Source organism: Mauremys reevesii, linkage group 3 (genome assembly GCF_016161935.1).
Source record: "Mauremys reevesii isolate NIE-2019 linkage group 3, ASM1616193v1, whole genome shotgun sequence".
NCBI classification, from domain to species: domain Eukaryota; kingdom Metazoa; phylum Chordata; order Testudines; family Geoemydidae; genus Mauremys; species Mauremys reevesii.
This window is the reverse complement of record NC_052625.1, coordinates 174,137,841-174,164,701: the sequence shown is the minus strand read 5'-3', so window position 1 is coordinate 174,164,701 and position 26,861 is coordinate 174,137,841. Positions and strand designations below refer to the sequence as shown.

At 43.5% G+C, this 26,861-nt stretch overlaps 2 protein-coding genes across 5 annotated transcripts in view; one reads left to right on the top strand and one right to left on the bottom strand.

Moving 5' to 3' along the window:
* Window positions 1-6,418, bottom strand: part of TRAPPC12 (trafficking protein particle complex subunit 12) — a 94,283-nt gene extending 87,865 nt beyond the window's left edge. For both annotated transcript variants that reach the window (XR_005596154.1, XM_039530229.1), the window contains exon 1: window positions 6,287-6,418. The gene's annotated coding sequence lies outside the window, so the exon portion shown is untranslated. The remainder of the gene's footprint in view (window positions 1-6,286) is intronic.
* A 48-nt stretch (window positions 6,419-6,466) lies between these two features.
* The window catches only part of EIPR1 (EARP complex and GARP complex interacting protein 1), a 172,581-nt gene continuing 152,186 nt past the window's right edge, over window positions 6,467-26,861 (top strand). For 2 of the 3 annotated variants that reach the window (XM_039530233.1, XM_039530230.1), the window contains exons 1-2: window positions 6,467-6,598; window positions 19,493-19,576. In XM_039530233.1, coding sequence (XP_039386167.1) covers window positions 6,557-6,598; window positions 19,493-19,576 — 126 coding nt within the window. In that variant the 5' untranslated portion in view covers window positions 6,467-6,556. Of the gene's footprint in view, window positions 6,599-10,058; window positions 10,226-19,492; window positions 19,577-26,861 lie in introns of all 3 variants that reach the window. The other variant, XM_039530231.1, reaches the window with a different exon arrangement.

Below are 26,861 nucleotides of genomic sequence, written 5' to 3'. Positions count from 1 at the left end.
ATTTGTGAGTAGGTCTGTTGTGAAAAGTGAAATTTACATGTTTGTTAATATCACTTTTCACAGCACACTTAGTAGCTAGCAAGTCTTAAAAAAAGCAACCAAAAAACCCAAAAGAAACAAAAAGAAAAATGACAAGAACATTCAAAGCACCTTATTTGTGTTTCTATTCTGTTTAGGTCCAATAAAGAATAGAGACTATTCTTAGAGACTACACTATTTTTATTATTGAGTCTGAAAAAACAAAACAAAACAAAAAAAACCCTAGGTAGATATATTACAATGATTTGGACATGTATCTGTGCATATTTATTAGTTTTTCCTAAAGTTAATTAAGTATTTTAGGAAAAATTGTCAGCGCGGCCACGAGCAAGAATTGGTGGCTGCACTCTGAGACCACCAAAAAATTTGTTGTGAGAACCCCTGAAAGAGCTGAAGGGACATGCCGGTCATTTCCAGGGAGACCCCCCCACCACCACCTTGAGGTAAGCGACACACTGCACCCCAACCCTCTGCCCCAACCCTGAGCCTCCTTCCACACCCAAACTACCCCAGCAGCGGGCAGTGCAGCTGGACCAGGAGCTGTCTGATCTGCTCGGGCAGTCCCGGAGCCAGCTGCACTGGCTGCTGCAGAAGTCACGTTAAGTCATGGAATCTGTGACTTCCATGACATGAATAAGGCTACATATTAGACACGGGTATTTTTAGTGAAAGTCATGGACAGGTCACGGGCAGTAAACAAAAGTTCATGGTCCTTGACCTGTCCATGACTTATACTATACCTGTAACTAAAACTTGGGCTGTGAAGCTGCTCTGGGGGGCGGGGAGGTGGGGGCAGTCCAGGGACGCCACAGGTGCTGGGGGGGCAGATGGCGACACATGGACTGGAATCCCCGCTGGTGCTTGGGCGGGGAGGGTTGGTGGGACTGGCAGGCTCCCTACTCGGTTCCGCGTGTCCCTGCAGCTCTTAGGGGGAGAGAAGCCCGGGGAGCTCTGCATGCTACTCGTGCCACAAGTTCTGGCTCCGTACCTCTGAACCACAGCCAATGGGAGCTGTGGGGGTGGCACCTGTGGGTGGGACAGCGTACAGAGCCACCTGGCCAGTCCTCCTGGGAGCTGAAGGGACATGATGGCTGCTACCTCCCACCCCCGAAGTAAGTGCCACCCCACAGTCAATCCCTTGCCTCAGCCCTGAGCCCCCTCCCACACCCAAACTGCCCCAGCAACAGCCCAGAGGCTGTCTGATCTGCTCGTGCAGCCCCAGAGCCAGCTGAATCCGTGACTTTCGTGACAGACATGCAGCCTTACTTATGAACACATTGGTGAGACAGAGATATATTAACCTCCCACTTTACACAGGGGAAATCTGAGGCAGAGAACAATCATTCTTGTCAAAGAGGCTTCAAATGTAGTAATACATTAAGTTTGTGTCCACATCACAGCCTTTTTCCCACCACACTAGTACTTGTATATCCGTGCCTATCATACCATGTTTATATTGGTACATTCTGGGCAAAAATTCCATATTGTTCCAAGGAAATAGATGTCTTTGAGAACATACACACAGAACAACATCAACCGGATGGAGTGCAATTGCACTTTGGGATGTCATACCTGAAAGAAAGGTAGGAGAAAAAAAGGACCTGACAAGTCAATTTAGAAGTCACAAGCTAAGGGGTCCTGTCTGTGTTTTTGGAAGGAAGGGGAGAACATGCCATACCTGTTGCAGAAAGACAACCATTTGTCAGCCTAGACAGGGACGACACTTTTGGTTGACATGGTTATAGCTGGATTTTAACCTTGCTGCACGTTGACACAAGCCATATTTAGAGGCAAGCATGCCAGAAACATATTATAAACTTGATTAAAACCAGCAGTATGACTAGGGTGGGGTTTTGTTTTGTTTTTTTGGTTAGGAATTCTTTAGGCACCTGTAGTACAATTCCTTCTCTCCGACTCCACCCCAGTGCCTCAAGAAGATGTATTCTACTCTTCCGTTCAGTGTGGCTCCCAAACTTAAGCAGCAAAATGAGACAGCCTTCTATAGAAAAATTTAGAGTAACTGATGCCTCTGTAACTTTGAATGGGTTTGAAGTTACAAGGAGCAGGTTTTCTCCCACCACATAATCCCTGTTACATTTCCTGTTATCTACCATGGTGTAAACATGACACTGTTTAACCGGCTGAAAACACTGCTAGGTCTTTTAGTCTCACAACTATTTTCTAAATAACACTATGTATATTTATTCATCAATTCAAAGCTTGGAAGTTTTTTCCTCATTGGAATAAAATCAAAATCCTGTTTACTATCTAGAAAAATATCTGAATGGGAGTGAAATACGGAACACACTGAAGAAAAAGATTAATTAAATCTAAGAAACACAGGTAGATGTGGAATATTTGTTGATAAAAGATGCAGTTCTGCAGAGGAAAGCTAAAGATATAGAAAATTTTACTAAAAATTTGTAATAAGCGAATCTTGTTTTCCCCCCCCAAAGATCTCAAAGGTGAAGATTTCTACAATTCTCTAGCAATTTTTTAAAACCTAACTGGCATTTTTAAACCTCTCTTTTTAACATCTAAACTTTTGTATACCCCCAAGTGGGGTTCTTCATCACAGCTTCTGGCAAAATTCAGTAAATACACTCTATTTTACCTTTTGATTGTGAAAAACAAACAAAAAATGCTATATTTTTCCCATATTTCAAAGCCTATGCAGGTTTGGAGAAAGAAGCTAATTTTTCTGGGAGATGAATTTAAAATGAATTTATTTCTTTAACCTTGGAGGCTTCTAATTTGCTCCTAATCTCAGACTAAGTAATGATTACATTTTTTAAAATTTTGATTTATTTATCTTTCTATATATAAAACTACAGGTAGCCTGGTACTGAATCCATGCAGAATCTCACTGAAAACAACAGTACTTTGCACAGGCACAGGAACAGGTCTCATTGCAGAATGGGCCAAAGTTATTCTAAAATCTTAATGAAAAATTTCTACCAGTTATACTCACTGAAAATACTTTTAGCCTGCTTTGTGAGTAGTTCATTCCCTTCCTTTGTCGTCTATAACTGGGTTTCTCAACTCGTGGGTCGGGATCCAAAACTGAGTTGCCAGAATATTTCAAAGGGTCACGTAGCAGCTCCTGTCCCACAGGGCTGGCAGGCCTCACCTCCCTGGTCCAGGCACTCCAACCTCTGGGTTCCCAGCACCACTCAGGTTTAGCCCAGCACAGGCATCTGGGTAGGCCAAAGCTTAGGGTACGTCTACACTACGGGATTATTCCGATTTTACATAAACCGGTTTAGCAAAACAGATTGTATAAAATCGAGTGTGCGCGGCCACACTAAACACATTAAATCGGTGGTGTGCGTCCACGGTCCGAGGCTAGCGTCGATTTCTGGAGCGTTGCACTGTGGGTAGCTATTCCGTAGCTATCCCATAGTTCCCGCAGCCTCCCCCGTCCCTTGGAATTTCCGGGTTGAGATCCCAGTGCCTGATGGGGCAAAAATCATTGTCACGGGTGGTTCTGGGTAAATGTCGTCAGTCACTCCTTCCTCTGGGAAAGCAACGGCAGACAAGCATTTCACGCCTTTTTTCCCTGGATTGCCCTGGCAGATGCCATAGCATGGCAATCATGGAGCCTGTTTTGCCTTTTGTGACTATCACCGTATGTGTACTAGATGCCGCTCACAGAGGCGATTCAGCAGCGCTACACAGCAGCATGCTTTTGCTTTTGCATGACAGCAGAGATGGTTACTAGCCATGCTGTACCATCTACCATACCATAAATTGGTAATAAGATGATCATGGTTACCAGTCCTTTTGCACTGTACCATTTGCTGCTGTCATAAGTGCCCCTGGCTGATCAGCCAGGGGCGCAAAAGCCAAAATTGGGAATGACTCCCTGAGTCAAACCCTCCTTTTTGGTATCTAAAAATAGAATCAGTCCTGCCTAGAATATGGGCAAGTGTACTAGAGAACCACTGTATCATAGAACCAGAGAGCACAGCTGCTCTGTGTCAGATCCCACAGAAATTATGAGCTGTATGCTATTCACAGGGGGTGCTCCTGCAAGAACCTCACCTGTTCATTCCGTTCTTCCCCCAGCCTTCCTGGGCTACCATAGCATTGTCCCCCCACTTGTGTGATGAAGTAATAAAGAATGCAGGAATAAGACACAGTGACTTGTTAGTGAGAAATGAGTGGAAGGCAGCCTCCAGCTGCTATGATAGTCCAGACAGGACATTAAGGAGTGTGGAGGAGAGGAGCCCAGCATCCCTCTGCTAGTCCAGGGGCAATTGAATCTTTTTTTTACACATGAAGGGTGGGGGCTGATGGAGCTCAGCCCCCTGTTGCTATGATGACGATGGTTATCAGCCGTACTGCACCATCTACCAGGAAAAATTAGGGCCAGGCGCCCTTGATTGACCTAACTGATGCTAGTCTGCATGGTTACCAGTCCTTTTGCACTGCCCCATGTGCCAATACGCTGATGACGAGGATACCAGTCATATTGCACCATCAGCCACCCATGGCGGGGGGGGGGGAGCAAGGATGTTGGTGTTGAGTGCTGCAGCATCGCATCTATCTGCAGCATTCAGTAAAGATAGGGTGACATGTTAAAGAGTCAAGAGAGGATTTTTTTCCCTTTCACTTCTGGGGGGGGGGTGCATAAATTGCCAAGCTATGCCCTGACCCACCGCAGACACTGTGTTTGACCCTAGAAGCATTTGGAGCTCAGCCAAGAATGCAAATACTTTTCGGAGACTGCAGGAACTGTGGGATAGCTTGAGTCCTCCAGTCCATGAGCGTCCATTTGATTCTTTGGCTTTCCGTTACGCTTGTCACGCAGCAGTGTGCTGAGCCCCTGCTATGGCGTCTGTCTGGAGATTTTTAAAAAATGATTTTGAATTTCGTCTTCTGTAACGGAGCGCTGATAGAACAGATTTGCCTGCCCTTACAGCGATCACATCCGCATGGTCCATGCGGGAGCTCTTTCTTTATTTTGATTTTTAACTGCACCTCCACACGTGCTGATCGGAGCTCCACGCTGGGCAAACAGGAAATATTCAAAAGTTCGCGGGGCTTTTCCTATCTACCTGGCCACTGCATCCGAGTTCAGATTGCTGTCCAGAGCGGTCAGTGGTGCACTGTGGGATACCGCCCGGAGGCCAATACCGTCGATCTGTGGCCACACTAACCCTAATCCGATATGGTAATACCGACATTAGCGCTACTCCTCTCGTTAGGGAGGAGTACAGAAACCGGTTTAAAGAGCCCTTTATACCGATATAAAGGGCCTCTCAGTGTGGACGGGTGTGACGTTAAATCGGTTTTACGCTCCTAAAACCAGTTTAAACGCCTAGTGTAGACCAGGCCTTAGAGTGGCACTGCAATCCCATGAGCCAGGTCACAACTCCACTCACTCAAATTTGGTCCAGTGAAGGGGGCAGGGCCAAACCTGAGCTGCACTGAAACTTGGAGGTTGCAAAGCCCAGAGCAGAGAGCCAAGCCCTGCCACAGCCCAGGAGCTGCAGGAGCCACCGCTGTGGGGTGAGTGCTGGGCAGGATCCAAACAAAACCACCTCCAGGTTATTTACTGTGTCACGACAGGCCATAAACATTTACAAATGGGTCCTGAGCCCAAAAAGGTTGAGAACCACTGGTTTATAATGCACTGGCAAATAAATACAGGTGTGTTCCCAGCTTTGTCACGGAATTTCGTGTTTCTGAGTCTTTATGGGCATCTGTGCTAATTCACCAGGCTAAACCTTTGGCCTGGCCAGTCAGTACCCGCTACCTCTAAAGGTAATAGCGCGGATATAGAGAGTGGGTTTGAAACTCCCTGGCAGGTACCGCACACAAGGCGGAAGGGGGATCCGCAAGCCGGGGGGATGAAGCAGGACGTCCGCACGGAGTCTCATTACTACACCCGGGTGCGGCGGAAGAACATGGCCACTGTCCAATAGAGGAAGGGAAAGGGGGCGTCCCAGCCCCTCGGGCCTGGCTCAAGGCCTCTCCCTGGGGTTCACTTTCAGGCAGATCCCACGATCCCGCTATGGGGAAAACTCCGCTCTGCGTGCGGCAGCCAGACCCTCGTAGCACAAGCGAGAGCCCAGCGGGGCGGCACCTCTGCTGCCGCCTCACCCAAGCCGGGACCCCGGCCCGGCCCGGCCAGCTCCACGCTAGGGAACCGCAGGCCCGCTCGCCGCCTGCCCCACGCCATGCTGACCACAGCGGTTCCCGGGCCCGGCCTCCCCATCCCCGCTACAGCCCCGACCCTCACCTGCTTAGCGCCAGCAGCAGCAGCCTCGCACCACCGCCGCCCGAAGGGTCCAGCAGCTACTGCGTCTGCGCCACCAACCACGGAACGGTCGCCACGGCGCCTGCGTCGCCGTCACATCACCCGGAAGGGAAGAGCAACGGATGCCGCAGTGGCTCAGAAAGGCCCCTGGGCTAGCGAGTAACGCGTGAAACCGGGGAGCCGGCTCAGGCTGGGGGAAAGGGACGTGCGGCTGTGGAGGGGGGGCCTTGCGGGAGCAGCCGTGGGGCGGTCATGGAGGACGACGCGCCAGTGATCTATGGGCTGGAGTTCCAGGTGCGCGTGAGCGGGGAGAGGAGAGGTTTGGGGCGGAGACGGGGCGCTGGCGTGTTGGGAGGGAGCACATGGGGGGGGGCTGTTTGTCGCCGGGGGGGGGTGTTGAGGGGGAGCCTGCAGGGAAGGTGGCTGTTGCTCGCTAGGGTGGGTGTTGGAGGGGAGTGTGCGGGGAGGGGGAGTGTTGGAGGGGAGCCCTGAGGGGGGCTATTGCCTACTTGGGGGTGTGTGTGACAGGGCTTTTCAGGAGGCAAGGTGGTGGGTAGTGGAAGAGGACAGCTCCTTGCAGAGCAGCAGGAGCTAGGGGAAGCTGATCCTAGGCAAAGGAATCAGACTCTCTTGCAGCACCCATCCCACATAGCTGATGATCAGGGGTTCTTTCTGAGCCCAGAAATGTGCCTATGCTACAGTTAGCCTTAACTCTGACCTTTGCCTGCTTTCACATGTAACAGAATAGCCACTCGCTAAGGTGCCTAACAGCCCAGGGGCAAGAGGGGCTAGTAGCTCAGGTTGAAGGGGACTGATCATGCAGAGTGACTTGAGTTGTGCCATACTTGGTAGGATAGACGAACAGTAGGAAGATATGTCAGATACGTAAAGGCACTGGGTACAGTGTGGCCAATTTTATTTAATAACTAGTGTTCTGTATCTCTTGTTAGTTTTATTTATTTGTATTCTTTAGGGCTTGAGTGCTCTCATGGGGGTGGGGGTATTATGCAAGGCAGTGTACAGATGTAGAGTAGACTAGTCCCTGTGCTGAAGAGCTTACAATCTAATAGACTAATAGACAAGATAGACCAACTGCTATAGAGCTATGGACAAATAGTCAAAAGAAAGTTTCACCCCAGTCAACCTCCTTCGCAGCCCTGGCTCATCCTGAATGGCCTCCTTACAGTGCACTCACAGAGGGCACTTGGCCTCAGTGTGGGCAGGGGAAGAGAAATGACAACAATTTCTGAAGGGACACCTCTACCCCAATATAACGTGGTCCTTGGGAGACAAAAAAATCTCACCGTGTTATAGGTGAGACCGTGTTATATCAAACTTGCTTTGCCATCCCCCTGTTCCTCGTTCCCTCGGTGAGTGCAGAGAGGTTGGGGAAAGGATGCCCCGCCCGCACTCACCCGCAGCGGGAAGCGGAGCGGCGTGGCCCCAGCCTGCTCCGCTTTCCTTGCTTCAGCCCCAGCCGTATCACTGGGGGGCAGCTGGGAAAGGTCCTGCACTCACCTGCGGCAGGAAGTGAAGCGCTGCGGCTGGGAGTTGGCAGAGTGGAGCAGGCTGGGGCGAGGGAAGCAGAGCGTGCTGCTCCCGGCCCCCCGCTAATCCCCCGGGCCACTCTGGGACTGCGGGGCCCCCAAAAGTGCTCCTGCCCCCCAGACCCTGGGTGGGGGGGGCCCTGACTGCTCCCGAGACCCACTGCCCCTTATCAAACCCCTCAGCCTTGGCCTGGCCCGACACCCTTAACATGCCGCTCAGAGCAGCGTATCAGAGCTTTACCGTGTTGTATGCGAACCCGTGTTCTATCAGGTCGCATTATATCGGGGTAGAGGTGTATGTGCCCTTGGTTGCTTCTCTCTCCTGCAGAGTGGGGAGACCCTTGGCTCGTCCTTGCAGGGCAGGCAGCCTATGTGGCTTATGAAGAAGACTGAAATACATCTTGTGATACATTACCATTCATCAGATTTCCCTGACTCATTAGATATTTGCTACTGGTGCTATAGTTTCCCCTTTTATGAATTTGTCCCACAAGGAAAATTACTTATCACAATTACGTTGTGTTTTCATGTCACAACAGGATAGTTTTTTGCAGGTCCCAAAACTGAAATGGTCCAAGAAACGGTTTAAATGAATGGTTTAATGATGCATTATTAGTGATGATTCTCTGCATCAGCCCTGTTGCCCCATCTGGCCACCTTCCATTCAGTTGTATTCATTTTTATTGCATGGGGCTGTTTTTGAGTGTACACTATTGGATGTTAAATCTGCTCAAGTCTGGCTATCATAACCTTACCATTATGTGATTGGATCACAGAGGCTATATGTCCTCCTATTTCTTCAGGGTTGATAATTCCAGATTTTAAAGGGCATTAAATACCTAAATACCTCTAGCCCTTAGTCGCTTATTTTGGATCACAGACTGTATACTGTGTTCTAAGCAAAGTACTATCTGATATAAACTGTAAATTGTGTGACGAAGGTTTCTAGTGACAACATTGTTTAGATCTCATCCTAACCATTGTTCAAAAGTCTGCACTGAGCTGTTCCACTTACTCTCCGGGAAATATGCAGCAGATGCTAGGAGAGGATTTCCTGGAATTAGGCCTGGCTGGGAGCATAGAGGGCAATGGACTTTCTGAGAATGTAGCTCTAACTGGGGATTTGTAAAAGTTAATGGTGAGCAGGAGGAAGTGTCTATGTGGCAGAGCTCTGCTTTGGAGCAGTTTTGGAATGGGGAGGAAGGGTGCGTAGTTTTGTGGTTATGGCACAAAGGAGTTCACAGACTACAGTATTATTCCTAGGTATTTCTGGCCTCCATAGACTTACAGTGTAACCATAAGCAAGCCACTTCACTTCTCTGTGTGTCAGGTTTCCTATCTGTAAAATGAGCCTAATATTTCTGTTTTTCATATGAATAAATTCAAGTTTGTAAAGTGCTTTGGTATTAAATTGAGTGCCCTAGAAATTCCTATAAATAAATATGAACTCCAGAGGATAGACTCATTCCCTCTTATAGCTCTCCTAAGGCACATAGGAAAGGAGCCATCCCCAGCTCCACTTTGGTAGAGCTTTTGATGTAACCTCTCCTGGAGCACTGAGGATGCACTGCAGCTGGGGGGAAATACCTCTTTTGGAGAGCTCTTAAATTCTGCTAATGCAAGTGCTTCTTTCAGTTGCCTGTATTTTGTTTGGCTCCTTCAGTTACTTCCAGGCTCCCCAGCTGCCAAGTCCCTGACATCCCTTTATGTGGCAGCCTTACAAAACTGAATTATGCAGCCACATAATCTCATAGTACACAGGGCCTTGGATCTAAGCCACAAACATTTCTATTTGTTCATGAATGGCAGTTCTAAGCGTCAGTCCCATGCTGCCCAGGAAATGTAAGTAGAGTTCCTGCATTTGTGCCCTCCATATACAGTAAATTCCTTAGCCAAATGAATGTCAACTCTGGTCTGTCTTGTTTTTCCTATAGGGCTAATTGCTAACTGTCTGATTGGGCTTTGGCTACTGCTGTTTGCTGGGTTCCCCAGGGCAGATCAACTCCATCCTTGGGCTGCCGTTCCCTTCTATGCCTGGAATTAACAGCGGCTCTTCTCTTCTCATAGAGTCAGATCCCAGGCAAATATAGAGTTGAATAATGCTAATAAAGCTACGTTAAGTTAGTTTTTAGTATCTAACAGTTTAAATTTAGTACTGCATGTCCTAAGAGAATTGTGCCAATCATATTTCCCACTTCTTTCAACAGGCTTGCTTAGAGCTAGAAGGCTGTAAAGAGAGAAGACCTGAGAAATAGGGCACATCATTATACAGAATCCGTTATGAAGTAGTTTTGCTTTTAAAATGATGACATTTCCAGACTGGCTGTCCCATGAATGTTTGGATATTTGAGTAATGATCCAGAATTCCCAAAGGGTTAGAAAGATTTTTTTCTTTAAAGTTGCTGACTGATTTTAGTGCTAGTGAAAGATGTCCTCTTGTCTGAAGTTATCTGCAAACAGGTGCAGCACCAGGACAAATTTCCCTATGTTGCCCTGTCAGTGTGCCTCAACATCATACTCACCTTTGTCTTGGCCTTTCTGCTGAGAAGGGTATCAACTGTGGTGTAGTGGTATTTGTGTGGTGGACAAAGACTACAAACTTGCTTTATGCATGCTGCCAAACTCCATCACATACCATTGACTTTTCAGTACTACCTACTTGGGTTGAACTTGAACTACTGACCTATAATCTTCTAATTCAGATAGAATAAACAATGAGTTATCCCAGAAGTCTCATTAACTACAAAATCTCTCCCTGAAAGGTTATTTTAGAATGATATTCTAGGTATAACTATATCAGTCCCTAAACTTTTATCACTAGCAAAATACTAAAAGTAAATCTATAGGTTGGAGTATTGGAGAGAATAGATAAAATGGAAAAAATGCTTAAAATAAGTTTTCTACATGTATTTTCAGACCTTCTTCCACAAAATATGGCACTTTAAAACCCATGTTCTTTATTACACCTCTACCCCAATATAACGCTGTCCTTGGGAGCCAAAAAATCTTACCGTGTTATAAGTGAAACTGCATTATATCGAACTTGCTTTGATCTGCCAGAGCGCACAGCCCCGCCCCCCGGAGTGCTGCTTTACCGTGTTATATCTGAATTCGCGTTATATCGGGGTAGAGGTGTAGTTAGAACAGCATTTAAAAACAACAACAACAAACGCTATTGGCCCATAATAGATTTTAATCTATTATTTAAATGCTCCTCTTATCTCTTCCTTCTCTCTGCCCACCTTGGATTTAGAATAGTTGTGAATTAAGAATTTGGGTTGCCTGGTTTTCTTTCAGTACAAAACCATAACTGAACTTTTTCAGCTCAGATCCTACCGTGATGGGTATAGAAACCTAATATGGAACTTCTTCAAGTGATAATTAAAATGTACAGTAATCCTAAATTAACTGTTGTCTAGGCTTCTCCTCTTTCTCCATTTCTATACCTTGAGAGGTTCCCTTCTCATGTTGTGGAGAGTGACTTCAATAAGATTTTATCTGGAAAGCTCATATGTTTCAAGTCTTAAAAGACATACATTGGGAGAGTCTTTTGCTGTGTAAACTTAAAAGTTGAAAATTAGCATTGCTGCAAAACAAAACTTGATGAAACTTAGTCCATGCTTCTATCTGTAAGCTGAACTGTGAAAATCGGCCTTTTATTCCTACCCTTTGTTTCCTATCTTTTAACCAGTTACTGATCCATGAGCAGACTTTCCCTCTTATCCCATGACTGCCTACTTTGCTTTAGAGCCTTTGGTGAGGGACTTTGTCAAAGGCTTTCTGAAAATCTAAATACACTATGTCCACTGGCTCACTCTTGTCCACATGTTTGTTGACGCCCACTCTTCCCCCAAGAATTCTAATAGATTGGTGAGGCATGATTTCCCTATACAAAAGCCATATTGGCTCTTCACAAACATATTGTGTTCATCTGTGTGTCTGATAATTCTGTTCTTTACTATAGTTTCAACCAGTCTGCCTGTTACTGAAGATAGACTGACTGGCCAGTAATTGCTGAGGTTGCCTCAGAATCCTCTTTTAAAAATTGGAGTGCTATCTGGTACGTAGGCTGATTTTAGTGATAGATTGCATACCACAGTTAGTAATTCTGCAATTTCATATTTGAGTTCCTTCAGAAGTCTTGGGTCCATCTGATCCTGGTGACTTATTACTGTTTAATTTATCAATTTTTTCCAAATGCTGTATTTACACGTCAATCTGGGACAGTTTCTAAGATTTGTCACCTTTCTTTGTAGTTGCAAAAAAAAAAAAAAAGGCTAATATAAGTCTGGGGAGTACTAATAAGAGTGTCACATGTAACACACAGGAGGTAACTCCTGCTCTATTTGGTGCTAGTGAGGCCTCATCTGATGTACTATGTCCAATTCTAGGTGCCCCACTTTAAGAAAGATGTGGACAAATTAGAGAGCGTCCAGGGGAAAGCAACAAAAATGATAAAAGGTTTAGAAAACCTGACCTATGTGGAAAGGTTAAAAAAACCTGGGCACGTGATAGCAAGAGAGAGGGTCAGAGTCTTGCATGCATGCCCAGCTCTGGCCCCAGATCCAGGGGTGGGGCAGGCAGAGTCAGCCTGGCAGAATCCAAGTGTGGAAGGGCTTAGTGTGTGGGGATCCAGGTGTGGAATGAAAGGGTTCTGTGTGGGGCAGTCTGTGTGCGGATGGCTCACTGGAGGGTCCGAGTGCAGAGGGGAGTGGGACTCTGCAGAGGGGCCCAGGTGGTTGGGGCTCAGCAGGGACGGTCTGGGGGGACGGGGCTTGGCTTGAGTGTTGGGGGGCTTCGGGTGAGGGGGAGTGGGGCTTGGCAGGGTGGGGGGTCTGGGTGTAGCTGGTTGGGGCTCATTGAGGTGGAGGTCTCGGGGGAACTCACTGGGGTTGTCCAGGTGCAGGGAGGGTGGGGCTCATCAGTGTGAGATTATCAGTGCAGGGGCTCAGCAGGAGATGGTCTAGGCGCAGGAGTGCGGGTCCAGATGCAGGGTGGTGGAGCTCAGTGGGGGGGTCTGGGTGCAGGGGGTGAGGCTTGGTGTGGTGGGCGTTTTGGTGCAGGGGGCTTGGTGATGGGGGTTCTGGGTGTGGGAGGGTGACTTTTGGCATGGGGGTTTTGGGTATGGCGGGGTCGGGACGCACAGGGTTTGTGCGGATGGGGGAGCAGCTCCCTGTACAATGACCCCTCCCTCCATGGCTGATGAGCGATGGGGGCAGGAAGTGGTGGGGAGAGGGTTGTGGAGTGGCGCTTCTTGCAACTGGGGAGATTTCTGCGGGTGGGTCTGACCTGGTCCCATCTGCTTCTTGCAGGGGAAGAGGAAGTCCTGTCCTCCCCTGCCCTCCACCCAGCTGGGACTAGCCTGGCGCAGGGTAGGAGCCACTGGCTGGGGTGTATCCAGCACCACCTTCCTCTCTTCTCCTCCTCCCCATCTCTCACAGTGGCTTACCTCTCTGCTGGCTGCTCTGGGCACCCAAAACGATGTGCCTGCACTGCTGGGGAGGGACACATTACCGCCCTTGTGGCTCCCCTTTTCTTTCGTGTCAGCAGCCATTTTTCTGTGGGGAAGCAAAGAAATCCGCGGGGGCCATGAATTCTGAGTGTGCACAGTGCACAGAGGTTCCCCAGGACTAGACATTGTGGAATCCCCACCATTGGAGGTTTTAACGAATAAGTTAGACAAATGCCTGTCAGGGATGATCTAAGGTATATTTGGTGCTGCCTCAATGTAGTGCGCTGGACTAGGTGACCTCTCGAGGTTCCTTCCAGTTCTATATTTCTCTTATTGTTGGAATAGGGTAAAGAGACTGGAATATTATTTTAATCAATAATAATTCATAGTTAGACCAACAGTTGTTTAGTGTACAGAGCTTCTTTTTCTAATAGTTAGTGCTGCTCCTCACATCTACTCTTTTTACATAACTCAGGGACTGAAGTTTGTCTTTAAAAACTGGTGCGTTATTGTTTAGACCAAAGCTCTCTGTGTTGACCTAACTCTGCTTTCATTGAAATCAATAGTAAACTCCCATTGACTTCAGAAGTATCAAATTTAGGCCAATGCTGAGCACTTCTGAAAAATCCTATCCTCCTGGTTATCACTAGTTTATTTAATGGGGTCTACTAACATTGTGTGACTGCCACCGATGTCTTTCTCTACCATTCAGGAGTCTAGGGTTTGTCGTGGGCCAGGGTTTCTGTTTCTTGGACTCGGAACTTTCCTGGGTCACTAATTTGTCTCCAAAGCAAAAGCTATCCTTGTTCGTTTTGCCACCATTCAGCTCCACGTAGATGAAAGGTAATTTTGCCAGGGTTAGACTGTGCCAATCTAAGCTGCTTTGAGAGAGGGGAGTGAGGGAGAAAAAGGTTAAATTCTCTAGTTGTGTCAAATATGAGACATTTCTTGAAAGGATCTGTAAACCTGCCTTTGAAGGAGAAGGTGATATAATGATTGAGGAAGCTGTGACACTTCTTATTGGTACTGAGGGTTGTGAGGGACCTTGCCACCACCTGCCCTTAGCTTGAGGAAGTCTTGTCTGTGCCTGCTGTGGATCAGTTCCTTGAAACTTCCAGACTCTGACAACACAAGCACTACCTTTTAGACCTCGCTCTCTCTCTACAGGCTGGTGATAGGCACACACCAACTTCGGAGTCCTCCAACCATCCCTTCTGGAGTGCTCAACCCTTGTTCCTCTGAGCATTCTTGGAACTCTTAGATCCACTGTTCCTCAAGGAATAGTACACATCAGCTTGTAAGATTGAACTCAGTATCACTACTCTATTTAACATACAGCAAATAGATAGTGAAAACAATAAATTTATTATCAAAGAACAGAGATACAAGTGATAGAGAATATTGGAAACAAATGGTTATATATAAAACAAAATCATAACACACTTTCTAAAGCCTAAACTTAACTAATAAGGCATTTCACTGTCTTCTACAAAATAGCTTGCCCCACGTCCTTTTCTCAACATTTTTAACCAGGTTGTCTGAGATACCAACTCATAAAATCAAGCTTGCTGGCAGCTTGTCCTCAGAGATTGAAGGAATACTTTGGGTTTTCATCTGCACCCCAGATATAGTTTCAAAAGTTCATTGTCTTATTTCTAAGCAGGATATCTTATGCTATTTTTGTTTTTTTCCTTCAGCCTTCACAATCTATTGATTAACATTTTGCTCAGACTCTGAGAACATAAAAATGGCCATGCTGGGCCAGACCAATGGTTCATCTTACCCAGTACCCTGTCTTCGGGCAGTGTCTGGTGCCAAATGCGTCAGAGGGAATTCACATAACAGGGAAATTATCGAGTGTTCCGTCCTCTGTCTCTAGTCCCAGCTTCTGGCAGTCAGAGATTTAGGGACATCTAGACCATGGGGATGCATCCCTGACTGTCTTGTCCAGGGGTCCCCAATGCGGTGCCCGCGGGCGCATCTAAATGCGCCTGTGTCCTGGCCGGCGGTGGAGCATCCGCCGAAAAGCCGCCGAATTTCTGCAGCGTTTTGGCGGCGACGCCTCTCGATGATGTCACTTGCCACCGATAAGCGACGTCATCGAGAGGCGTCGCCGCCGAAATGCCGCAGAAATTTGGCAGCATTTCGGCGGGTGCTCCACTGCCGCCATGGTCCTTCGTCTGGCGCCTGCCAGACGAAAAGGTTGGGGACCACTGGTCTTGTCTAATAGCCATTGATGGACCTATCCTCCATGAACTTACCTAGTTCTTTTTTGAACCTGCTGTACTTTTGGCCTTCACAACATTCCACAGCAATAAGTTCTGCAGGTTGACTATGCATTGTGTGCAGGAGTACTTCTTTGTGTTTGTTTTACACCTGCTGCCTATTTCATTGGGTGACCTTGGTTCTTGTGTTATGTGACGGGGTAAATAACACTTCCTTATTGACTTTCTCCATGCCATTCATGATTTTTATAACCTCTATCATACCCTTCCTTACTTGTCTCATTTTTAAGCTGAACTGTCCAAGTCTTTTTAAATGCTCCTCTTACTGTAAATGGGTGTCCATTGTGAACTATACAATACTTAATTTGCACATGACCAGCCAGGGTGAGATAAGTCTCTTCCCCCTGCCTGCCAGGGTTATGGGAATCCTCTTTTGGTGACTAGCAAACATAAATTTTACTATATATACATAACTCTTTAAAACACTGAATTGCAGCCATCTCTGGCGTGGAAAGCAGCAATAGCTCTTTAAAAGCACACATCTGCACTATGTAACCATTTAGTGCACACATTTTTTAATTTTTGTTTCAATTTAATTGGACTGAAACTGCCAGGGTCCAAATAGTAGCTTTTCCTTGATAACTGGATAACATCACATCTACTTTGGCATAGGAGTTCTGGAATGTTTAATGTAATAAGGCCCTCTGGTAGAAAGACAAGGTGGGTTAGGTAATATCTTTTATTGGACCAACTTCTGTTGGTGAGAGAGATGAACTTACACAGACCTCATTTTAGGTCAGACTTTTCTTTTTAGTGATTTCACACACTGCCCTCCACCTCATGGCCAGTGACCTCTCAAATCTTTGTTTTCTTGAAGTAATATCTTGTCTCCTTTTTTGCTGTAGTGCAGGGGTGGAAGGGTTGTTTTAAATTGATTCAGAGCTCATACTGCTGGTACTAAAAGTATGATCGTTTTACTACCTTGGAAACAGATGATGCATTATAGATACGGTTTTGCATGCATATGGTTATTCCTCTCCAGGTATGTAATTCATGGCTCTATAAACTACTTTAGGATGCAGTAAATGAAAATGCCAATTCATTTTATTCACTTGACTAGATTATGTCTCTGGTTCATATGCTTTTCAGTATAACCATTGTGTTTCAGTATTAGCTAGGGTCTACCTATACCTATTCAATTGCAGATATGATTGTGGGGCTGGTGTTTTCTGTATCTCAAGCTTTCTGGTGAATTAGGCTGCGCATGTTTCAAGTGGAGGATGACAGCAGCAGTGCACAGTGACTCAATACCAAGGCTTATCATTAAGGTAGGGGAGGGGAGCTTAGACCATCAGTTGCCAAAGCTTGAAGTACTATTTTCCTATACATTGACCACATGCTCAAAGCAAATGTCCTGTCCATCTGAAGTACCTCTATCACCTGTTGAAATGATCATTTATTTATTTGTATTGCTATAGCACCGAGGAGTCCTAATTATGGATCAGGACCCCATTGTGCAAGGTGCTGTACAAACACACAAAAAGACAGTCCTTGCCCCAAGGAGCTTACAATTTAAGTCTAAGACGACAACAGATGGATATACACAAACAAGGAAATACAATTAAACAAGAGGCAATATTGGTCAGCATGGTAGGCAGAAATTTCTGCACACCAATAGCTGTTTGTTTTGCTGTTGTGACTTTCTCTGAATCCACCTGCCTGAGTAGACACAATAAAAAATAACAGATTTGCATACTTGTGCATGGGCCATCTGAAGGTCCGTTATCTCTATTAAGAATCAAACTGTTTCAGATACTGTTAAGCCCCTATTGACAAATCTGAATCTGATAAACCCACAGATGCATTTTCCATTCTTTGAATGAGGATAACATGTAGGAAGTCAGTTCTTTATTTTGAAATGTATTACAGTTTCAGATATTTAACCCAAACTTGTCATATTTTCAGCAGAGTGGGGGGAAAAATACAATTCCCATTTTTAATTTTTTTTGGAGGGGGAAGGAAGAAGAAAAAGTTGATTGTACATAGACAAATGTCAGCATATGGTGACATTCTCTCTCTTTTCTTTTCTTTTTTTAATTTTATTTTAAAGTGCACCTTGAGCCTAAACTGCTTTTAAGAAGAGGCTCTTTAAAGATGAGGAAACAAAGTTCTTACCAGTATTTCTTTATTCCATGAAAGACCCAGGAGATCATTTTTGTTGTTGTTCTGTTCTATTCCACTTGTTAAACAACTGAAGTCTATTTGGTTGAAAGAGGTTTGTAATGACTGGGTTGTTTCTAGTGGTGCTTTCGTGAAAAGAACTTGACAGGAGATTTGAAATGAAAAGAAGTTCTCACCATGGCTGAGGGAAAATCCACATTGTAAACTTTATATAAAAATTAAAAGCTTGTTGGTGAACTTTCTTGCTGTCACTGAACACTACAGACTAGCAACATTAGCTCTGTATAGACCCAATGCAGGTAGATGTAATGTAAGTTTAATTGCATAGATCTGATGTAAATCCATAGTGATTCGTTTCTGTTATTTCAGAGTTTAGCATGTACTGAGAACAAACCGTCAGTTGAATCAAAATTTCTACTCAATTTATGATTTGTTTAAATGCTCACTGTGTACTAGTTTTTGACCAGTAAACTCATTTTACTTGTTACTCACGTCAGGTTTAAATCTAAAGTAGAAAATTTAGTTTTTTGTCTAAATCAGTGTTCAGTCTAGCATCTGAAATGTTTATCTGTTCAGTGCTGCTTCAGAATGAATTCTGAATTCCAGGTCCAATCTGATCGTAACCCCCTAGAAGATGGTTGGACTGCTTGTTTTATTCAATGAAGATCTAAGTGTGTTTTTTACAAAATGCTATTCTGTAATTAACTTGTGGTTAAAATGAAATACCGGTAGATAAAATAATAACACTCTTAAAAGCATGTCTCTCCAAAGTTGTAGCCACCTTAATCATCAATTAAAAATAGATTCTTAATCAATAAGGCTATTGTAAATAAAACAGCATCTAATCCCCCAGCATTTAACTATTAGTCAGCCAAAAAAGAATGGGTGTGGTGGAGGTGGGCAGAGCTGCTAGCTACCTCAGTCCTTACAAAATGTCTTCTTAAAAATATGGACTTTGCAGCATGCCTGGAGTGTCTACAGGTTTGGGATATTTAAGAGCAAGTGGGGATGTGAATTCCAAAGTTATCTGAGGTTTTATTACAGCATCTTATTGGTCTCTTTAGCAAACTGGCCAAAGACTGAAATATCCTCTACCAGTGAGAGGAGGTCCTTTGAGGGCAGGGTTGAGGGAATTGGCAGGGTAGGGTGGGAATGGCTGCATATCACTGCCAGTACTGTGCCTTTTAATGAGTAAGTAGAGGATGATAATTTCCATTATGGTCATTCTAATATGGTCTTAGCTTTAGTGTCTTAATGTTGAAAAACAAAGTGGACCAAGAACTTCTTTCCTTCTAGCTTGCTCTTTCCTGTGAATAGTAGGGAAAAGAATGAATTGGTGAATTTCTATGTGGGTTCAGGAATCTTACTTAAAGTGTAAAATGTTTATTTTGAATAATTTGTTCAAGAATGCCCTTTGTCATTGCAGTGGCCTTAAGTATTTTTGAACCTCCTTCCCAGGTTTCACGATTCTGAGTTCATTAAGAAGAATTAATTTGGGAGAAATCCTTAACATTGAATTGTTTTTTGTTTTTTAAATAAATATGGGCACATCATTTATTTAGCACCCAGAATGTAGTAGGTGCTTTACAGATGTGAGAAGCAATCCCTTCATTAAAAAACGTAGGTAAATAGCCTAAATACAGATAAAGTTCAGGAGAAAGATGCAGTGTAAAAGTTTGGTGCTTAAGGTGATCAACTGGGATGTCTTTTATGTTCCAAGATTTTCACAAATTATTAATGTATTGCATTTGTGTTTTTATAATGGTTTTCTTTTTTTTGCTAGGCCCGTGCTTTAACACCCCAGATAGCAGAAACGGATGCAATTCGATTTTTGGTTGGGACACAGTCTCTCAAATATGATAATCAGGTAAACTTTTGTCAAAATAATACATGTTAAGTATCAGGAATATTCTTTAACTTTTTTACCAGTATATTACTTCATTTTCCTGCCAAGTTTGAGCATTAGATGCTTTATTTTAAAAAATATGTTTTATGTGAACAAAATGTACACATTTTGATAAGTAGTTAGGTGAATGAGATCTCTTTTTTTTTTTTTAAAGGTTAATATATTTTCATAGTCACCTGATTTTCTAAGACTGGTGAATAATTAGTTTTAAAACGTTTATCATAACTTATTTGAGAGAAATTGCAAAATTAATCAAATTAGTTATTTAATAAATATTATTTGACCAGTTCTAGTTCTAAGTTACTCCTTTTGATTTTGTAGACCCATTTTAAACTGCAGAACAGGTAACCCAATTAAAATAAATCCTGCTGTCCATTTTGAAATCATAGTTAGGCCCTGATGATTTACTTCAATGGAACTCCTTAAAGACAAGTATGTGTAAGTATTGGCAGGATCTGTGCCTTTAGGTTTTAATTAGTAATTGTCTACAGCTCTATTCCCATGAGCCTAACTTCATTTTTTGCCTATGAATATCCATAAAACTTCCATCGCTGTGTTTCTGCAGGGAGTAAGGGCTACAGTGACGTACAGCCTATACACTGCTGCCTATTTTGTCCAATCTGTCCTTGTAAAATAGCTGACTTCTTTTTTTATAAGATTAACTTTAGGACATGCCTTTATTTTGAAGGGCTGGCTGGAGCCCTAAAACAAATTAAAAACCCCATAGTGTTAGTATAGTCATTGATTTTTCACATTAGAGTAGTTTCAGTAACAGTATTTATTCACTAATACCTTTAGCACACAAACAGCTTGGATTCAGGAGGTGCATGGTGCTACACTGTGCTGACACTTCTCTCAAGCTTATCTTATTCTCCAGAATCTCAGCTTTCATTTTTTTTAAAGTCAATCTCTAGCTGTTATGATTGTGAAGAAAACCTCAAATGTGAAGGGTATAAATGATGTAAAGATGTTTAGAGAGAGGAGAGAGCCTGGAAGAGAAGCTCATCTTCATTCATCTCAGTGAAATTTAGTCTCAGATGCCCAGTAGTAACTTAAATGTCAACATGAACTGTTTTGTTTTTCATGTGAGAAAGGAGAGAGAATCATAGACTTACTGTGAATGTCTCATTTTGGTGTTATTAGTAGGTGTTGAGTTTGAGAGATGTCGTGTCCCGCCCCTGTCAAGAAGGAGCTGAGCAGAGTGCATGGACAAAGTCAAGCTCTGTCAGTGGGGAGCTGAGCTCAGAGGGCATGCATAATCATATTTTGAAAAGCTGTACAATCCAGTGTGAGCAGTATCTCACTTGGGTAGTTTATATGGTTGGAACAGGACCACCACCTTTCACCCCAGTTTGACCACTGAACACAGCATCCATAATGGCATAGCGCAAACAACCGTTTCACCTTGTTTGTTCGTATAGGCACGTTGGCACTCTGTAGTATGAAAACCAGACCTTTGCCCCGAAAAGCTTACTCCTTCCAATTGACAGAGAACATGATGAAAAATAAAAAACATACCAAGATTGGGAGAATGAGGAGACACGATAGAAAATGTAGGGAAGGGAGCAATGTTCCTAGAGAATTATTTTCAAAATTCATATTATTTTGTTTTTATCCTATTATTTTGTTAAATATAACCTAGAATGCAAGGGAGAACAGGTAGTGTTGGAGCCGAAGTTAGCAATGGAAAGCTACCTGAAACTGAGTTTTGGAGAGGGGAAACTACATGATGTATAAATAATAAGAAGAGAAGCTGTTCAAGATATAAAAATCTGGGTGCAGTGTTATATATTTGTATAAATTATGGTTGGCAGAGGGAGAAGAAAATGACTTACAGAAAAAAATTCAGTTTAAAAAAACAAAGGAGCAAAACTTTTTTCATTTTATATCTCAGATAGTGAAATGCCCGAAGATTAACTATTGACCGTGAAGGTGTTTTATGCTAACTGGGTAATTACATCTAGTTTTTTGCCTAGGATAAACTATCTTTGACTTCACGGAGTATTTAGCTGAGGATTTAGTTATTATTTTTTAAGGAGGAAGCACCCTTTAGTTATCATCTAATATCCAATGAGTTTCAAATAGTTAACATTTACTGAAAGGGAATTGTTGACATGATTCTGACAGGGTGATTGTGGGCATTAATTCTTTACTCTAATCCTGTACATACATGTTGAACTTGCATCTAGTCCATAATATTTGTGAAGGAAGGGTGAAACATTCAGTGAGGCATGGACCACCGAGGTTCAAGTCCTGGAGGCTAAGCTGCCTTGCATGGAGTGGAATTGCACTGCTTACTTAACTACTTATTATATATTATAAATAATAATAATTGATTAATATCTTTTTTCTTTTCTCTTTTGTCTCTTCACTAAGGCTATATTATTCACTATAATTTCAAAGCCCAAAGCCATTTTAAGATTGAAAAAAAAAAAAACTTGAGACAGACAGACAGACACACAACATTTCATTAACACAAGAGGGCAAGGGTGGGGGTTGGTGAACTGTACAGTCACAAGTTTGCATATGCCATGTCTGGATTGTTGTTTAATAAATGCACTTCAGGTTGGTGCTGCATATGCATGGGTGGGGGGTTGAATGGAGAGGGTAGGGGGGTGGTGGGTATCATCAGGGCTGGGAGGATTACGACAGGTGTTGAGAGGCTGGTGTGGTGGTAGCCTGGGATGCTGGGGAAGGTGGTTGGAGCTGACACCTTCTTTTTCTCTCTCTCTCAGAGTGAGTGCTGAGAACAGTTTTTCCTCTCATCCTCTTTGCTCTTTTTTTTTTTTTTCTTTTTTTCTCTCTGTGATGTGTTGAATCTGGGCAGTCCAGTCAAGGTCACACTGTACACACAGAAATGACAACATAACACACGGGCAGCATTGTATATACTATCTCAGACATGAATTGTTACACTGAGGAGTTCACTTGCAAGTTCTCACTTGCATTTCTTATCCCAAAAGCGGGTAATCTGGTGCTAGAGGGTTGAGTGTGAAGATGCATGCAGGGTGATCTTTATCTCCTATCTCTTCACTAAAGAGTCTCCCAACATTTTCACAGGACTTAATCCTGGAAGATGCAGCCTCCCCTCCTGTCCCCCCAGCCCTGCAGAAGTGTCCCATCGTTACCTGGGATTGGCAGTATCAGCATGTCCCTTGATATCTGCTCAAAGATATCGGTTACCTAACCTGTAACTGATTAACTGATGCACTCCACACCTGGCTGCAGCAAACAGGAAGGAGATTTTTAAATTTAGCACTTTTTTCCCTCTCTTTCAAGGGAATAGCACTAACAATAGAAGTGCAGTGCTTTTAGTGAGCTATTAACAAATAGTTGTGGTTAATGGCCCTCGGCTGTGCTTCATGCCATCATCTTCTCCCAGCTAGTCATTAATCCCTAAGAAATGCTATAGGCCTCAATCACTATTGCTTAATTCTGCACCACTTTTTTTCCCATTACTTGACCTATCTTTAGTAGCTGGCTGGCACCTTTGGTGCTGTGACTTCTAACCAGGGGCTACACAGTGAGGCGGGTTTTTCATCAATATATGCAGAATCTCTTGTTTTGTTTCAAGTCACATAAAGATGTGTCATAGAAGAAAGCTAGTCCCAGAGCTGTCCTGATTTATGGAGGTAGGAAGTTCAAAAATAGCTTTGCAGCAGAAGAAATGGAGGTATTTACAGAAGATTAATTGAAAACAGAAAACACTTCATTTGTAACATTTATATTAAAAGTGGAGGAACAATAATAAAAAATGATGATAAAATTATTTGTGTTATGGCAACACCCAGAATGTCAATGGTTCTCAGACTTTAAGATCTAGCATGTTATATCTAGTATTTGGCATTCCACCATCATAACTTAGTGTAAATTATAATGGTAAAGCAAGCCAGATGCCACAGTTTCATAACCACTATTCTTTGTTGCTATCTGTACACACATGAAAAGACAGTCCTCACAGAGAAGACATTATAGTCTAAAAACACCTGGAAGGTGGGATAAAGGGGGATATGGAGATAATCTATATAGATATAAAAGCAAAGTCGTCATGATGTCTGACATATTCTTAGTTAGTTCCATGGGTTTTATTTAATTTTTTATTATGGGGTCAGAGGTGGGGTGAGCAGGGAATAGGAGAAGGAAGGAATGGGAGGAGAATCAGTGTGGAGGATGATGTGCAGAAAGAAAGAGGAAAAGATGGCAGGAGCATGGATGGCAGGGAGAACCAGGCTTACAGCACAGGAACTGTAAAGAAGGGGGCAGGAGGGAAGTTGGAGCTTAACAACCAGTTAGGGCAGACTGCACATTGGAAAATAGAGTCTGATGGCCTAGCAGGGATCCAGGGGCTATCAGTGTGTGCTGCCACACTGGCTCCTGTAGGGAGGAGGATTCTTGGCTCCTGGGGGTCGGTTCCACTTTGAAAAGTCCTATGCTTCATCCCACAGAGCTGGAGGTGAAGTCCTCTGCCTGTTTTCTCTCCATACAACCTTTCCAGAAAGGGGCAATTATAAGTATTAGTCCCTATTTTTTCCCCCCCCACTGTCATCCTGTTCATTTGATGCATTCTGTTTCTTACTCTTGTCTAGTTCCTCTCCCTGATGGTGATGCAAGGTCTTTGGTCTTGTCCCTTTAAATACTGTTCTCTGCTTAACATCCCTGCTTCTACATGTGTCTCCTTCTAGTGCTGTTTTACGCATCTATGGAAATGGGGGCATAGAAGCTCTTGGAACAGGAAAAGAGCACTGTACTGGGCTTTTGCTATTGTCAAGCGGGGAAAGCAAGGGTTGGATTTTACTCTCTGCAAGGCCCTAAAGTGACACCCTTAATATTTGATTTAGAAAGAGGAACCGAGGTGGTGGTTAGAGGTGAGAAGGAAAGGACCTCCTTATAAAATGGATTTGACCAACCTTGTTTGAACTGGACTTTCCTGACTTGAGCCATTACAAGCCACAACTGTATGTGGTCTGAAAACTATTCAGTTATAAGGATCACAAAACTTAAATATCTGTGTAAACTTTTGTTCTGGAGAAAATCAGACAGAAGTGTTGAAGGATCATTCTTTAGTGAACTTTCAATATTTTGGAAGAAAACTAAACATGTTGTTGATCTTACTTTCAGCTTGTGTACATGGTGAATTCTCCCAGAATAGCTATAGCGGAATAATTATTCTGCTATCACTGTACTGGTATTATTTCCCTGTGTGGACACTCTTTTCTGGCATAAAAGTGATTTTTATTAGCAAAGCAAAGTAATTCTGGATTGGAGCATCTATACGGTGGCATTATTCAGCTATAGCTGTACTGCAAAACCTCTCCATGTTGACAAGCCATTACTTACCCACATGCTAACTCTATCCCTTTCTAAGGTGCTTGTCACCATGGTATCTAATTCACGCAACACATGATTATATTTAATCTATTAACTCATCTGTGCACTTGTTAACTTTTGATTGATGTCTTACCTGGACAACATTGGTTAGTACATTTCAGAGTTGAAGCCCATATAGGAAAATATTGTGAGGTGGTCTGTCTTATTTGCCAGTATTAGCCATTATGGCATCACATTGTGTTAAGTATAAATTTGGCCAAAGTGTATTTGAAGAAAACACTAAATATGAATGATGGAAGAACTAACAAGATTTCATCAACTTTAGAAATGTGTGCTGAATGCTAAGAAGACTAAGAAGAACATTAGCACAGAAACCATGGAGAGAGAATATTTTTTTTCCATTGTTAAGCCCCCTCCCTTCTTACTCACAGCAGGCCAACATGTTCACACTTTGCTGTAGCATCTCTTCTTGTACCCAGGATGCATGTTACAGCTACCACGGAAGGATATTCTGTATTTTCCCTACACCAAAAGGACATAAAAATAAATAACCTTTTGTCAAATGTGAAATTTTATTTTAATCAAGGATTTATCTTCAACCTGCACGAGTTGACTCTGCTCCTGCAGAATTACCTGGTAGTTGTGAGATCAGCTGAAGCAGAATCTTCACAGCAGAGTAGAAACTGTCTATATGACTTTGAGGGGCCTTATATAAGGGTAAAAGGTACTCTTTTGGTTTATGTGCTGAATGACCCACTTAACCTGGTTAGCAGGCGACATATAATACACATTGCTGAAGTAAATGGATTTTTGATTTGTAGTTCACCTTTAGGGAACCAATTGCACTGCAAGTAGGCTACTTAATAATTTCAGTAGGCGGATTCACATTTTTTGAGAGTAAGGAAAAGATGCAAACAGGCAGGACTGATGTATTGCCTGCTGCAGCATTGGCCTAAAGTTTTAGTTTGAATCTTTCCATATGCAGGGTAGTACAGCGATTCTCACATTCTAAACATCCTGCTATAAATCTTTCTCTTACTTGAAATGGTGAACTGGAGGGCTCCTATCTGTCTCAGGGATGCAAGACTGAGAAGCAACTGTAAAAGATTCATGTCGTAGGAATAATAGGAATTGCCCTTCAATCCTAACTATGGAGCTGTTTAGAGGTACGTTAGGCCAAAGAATTATAAAAGGAAGGAATTCTTCCCCTGACTGTAATTCCAGTGTACATTGCTATTGCCTTCTCTTTATCGTCATGTCCCAAATTAATAAATATGGTATTTTGCTTCCAGTTTGTCTGCAAATAGTTGGAATTGTAAGTTTATCCAGCACAAATATGCATTTTACCTTTGATAAAGAGTCTCACAACATACTCTTTAGTGACTGTCAAGAGCGAAAAAGAGAAGGCCTGGAGATCAGATATAAAGATGAAGTGAGGGAGAAATAATTATAGATGAGGCAGCACAAGTCATAATGTGCAGTTGTGGGAACAGGATGTAGAGGAGGCCAAGGTAGGGTCTGGCAAAGTAGATGATGCTCAAGCAAGAGTTAAGGTAACATGAAACCAGGGACAATTTTTTAAAAGGCAGAGGGTCACTTTAAATTGGACATGAAGATGGATATGCCTTTGTAAAGGGGATGAATGTCTCACTTCATAGATGGATTCATAGTTTGGGTCATCAAATGATGACTAGAGAGAGATGACTCCTTGAGCAACTGATGAGCATTTTAGATTCTTAGATGTTTTAGAGCCTGATAGGAGACTAGGAGAATGGCACTGGTATTGGGGAACCAAAGTCCAATTTAAGACAGTAATTGCAGATGGCAGCACTGAAGAGAGTGAGGAAAAGGTGAATACTAATTTGAGATGAAAGAAACTAGAGGATATAACCCTTGCTGTAATTGGGAGTTGCTGGAT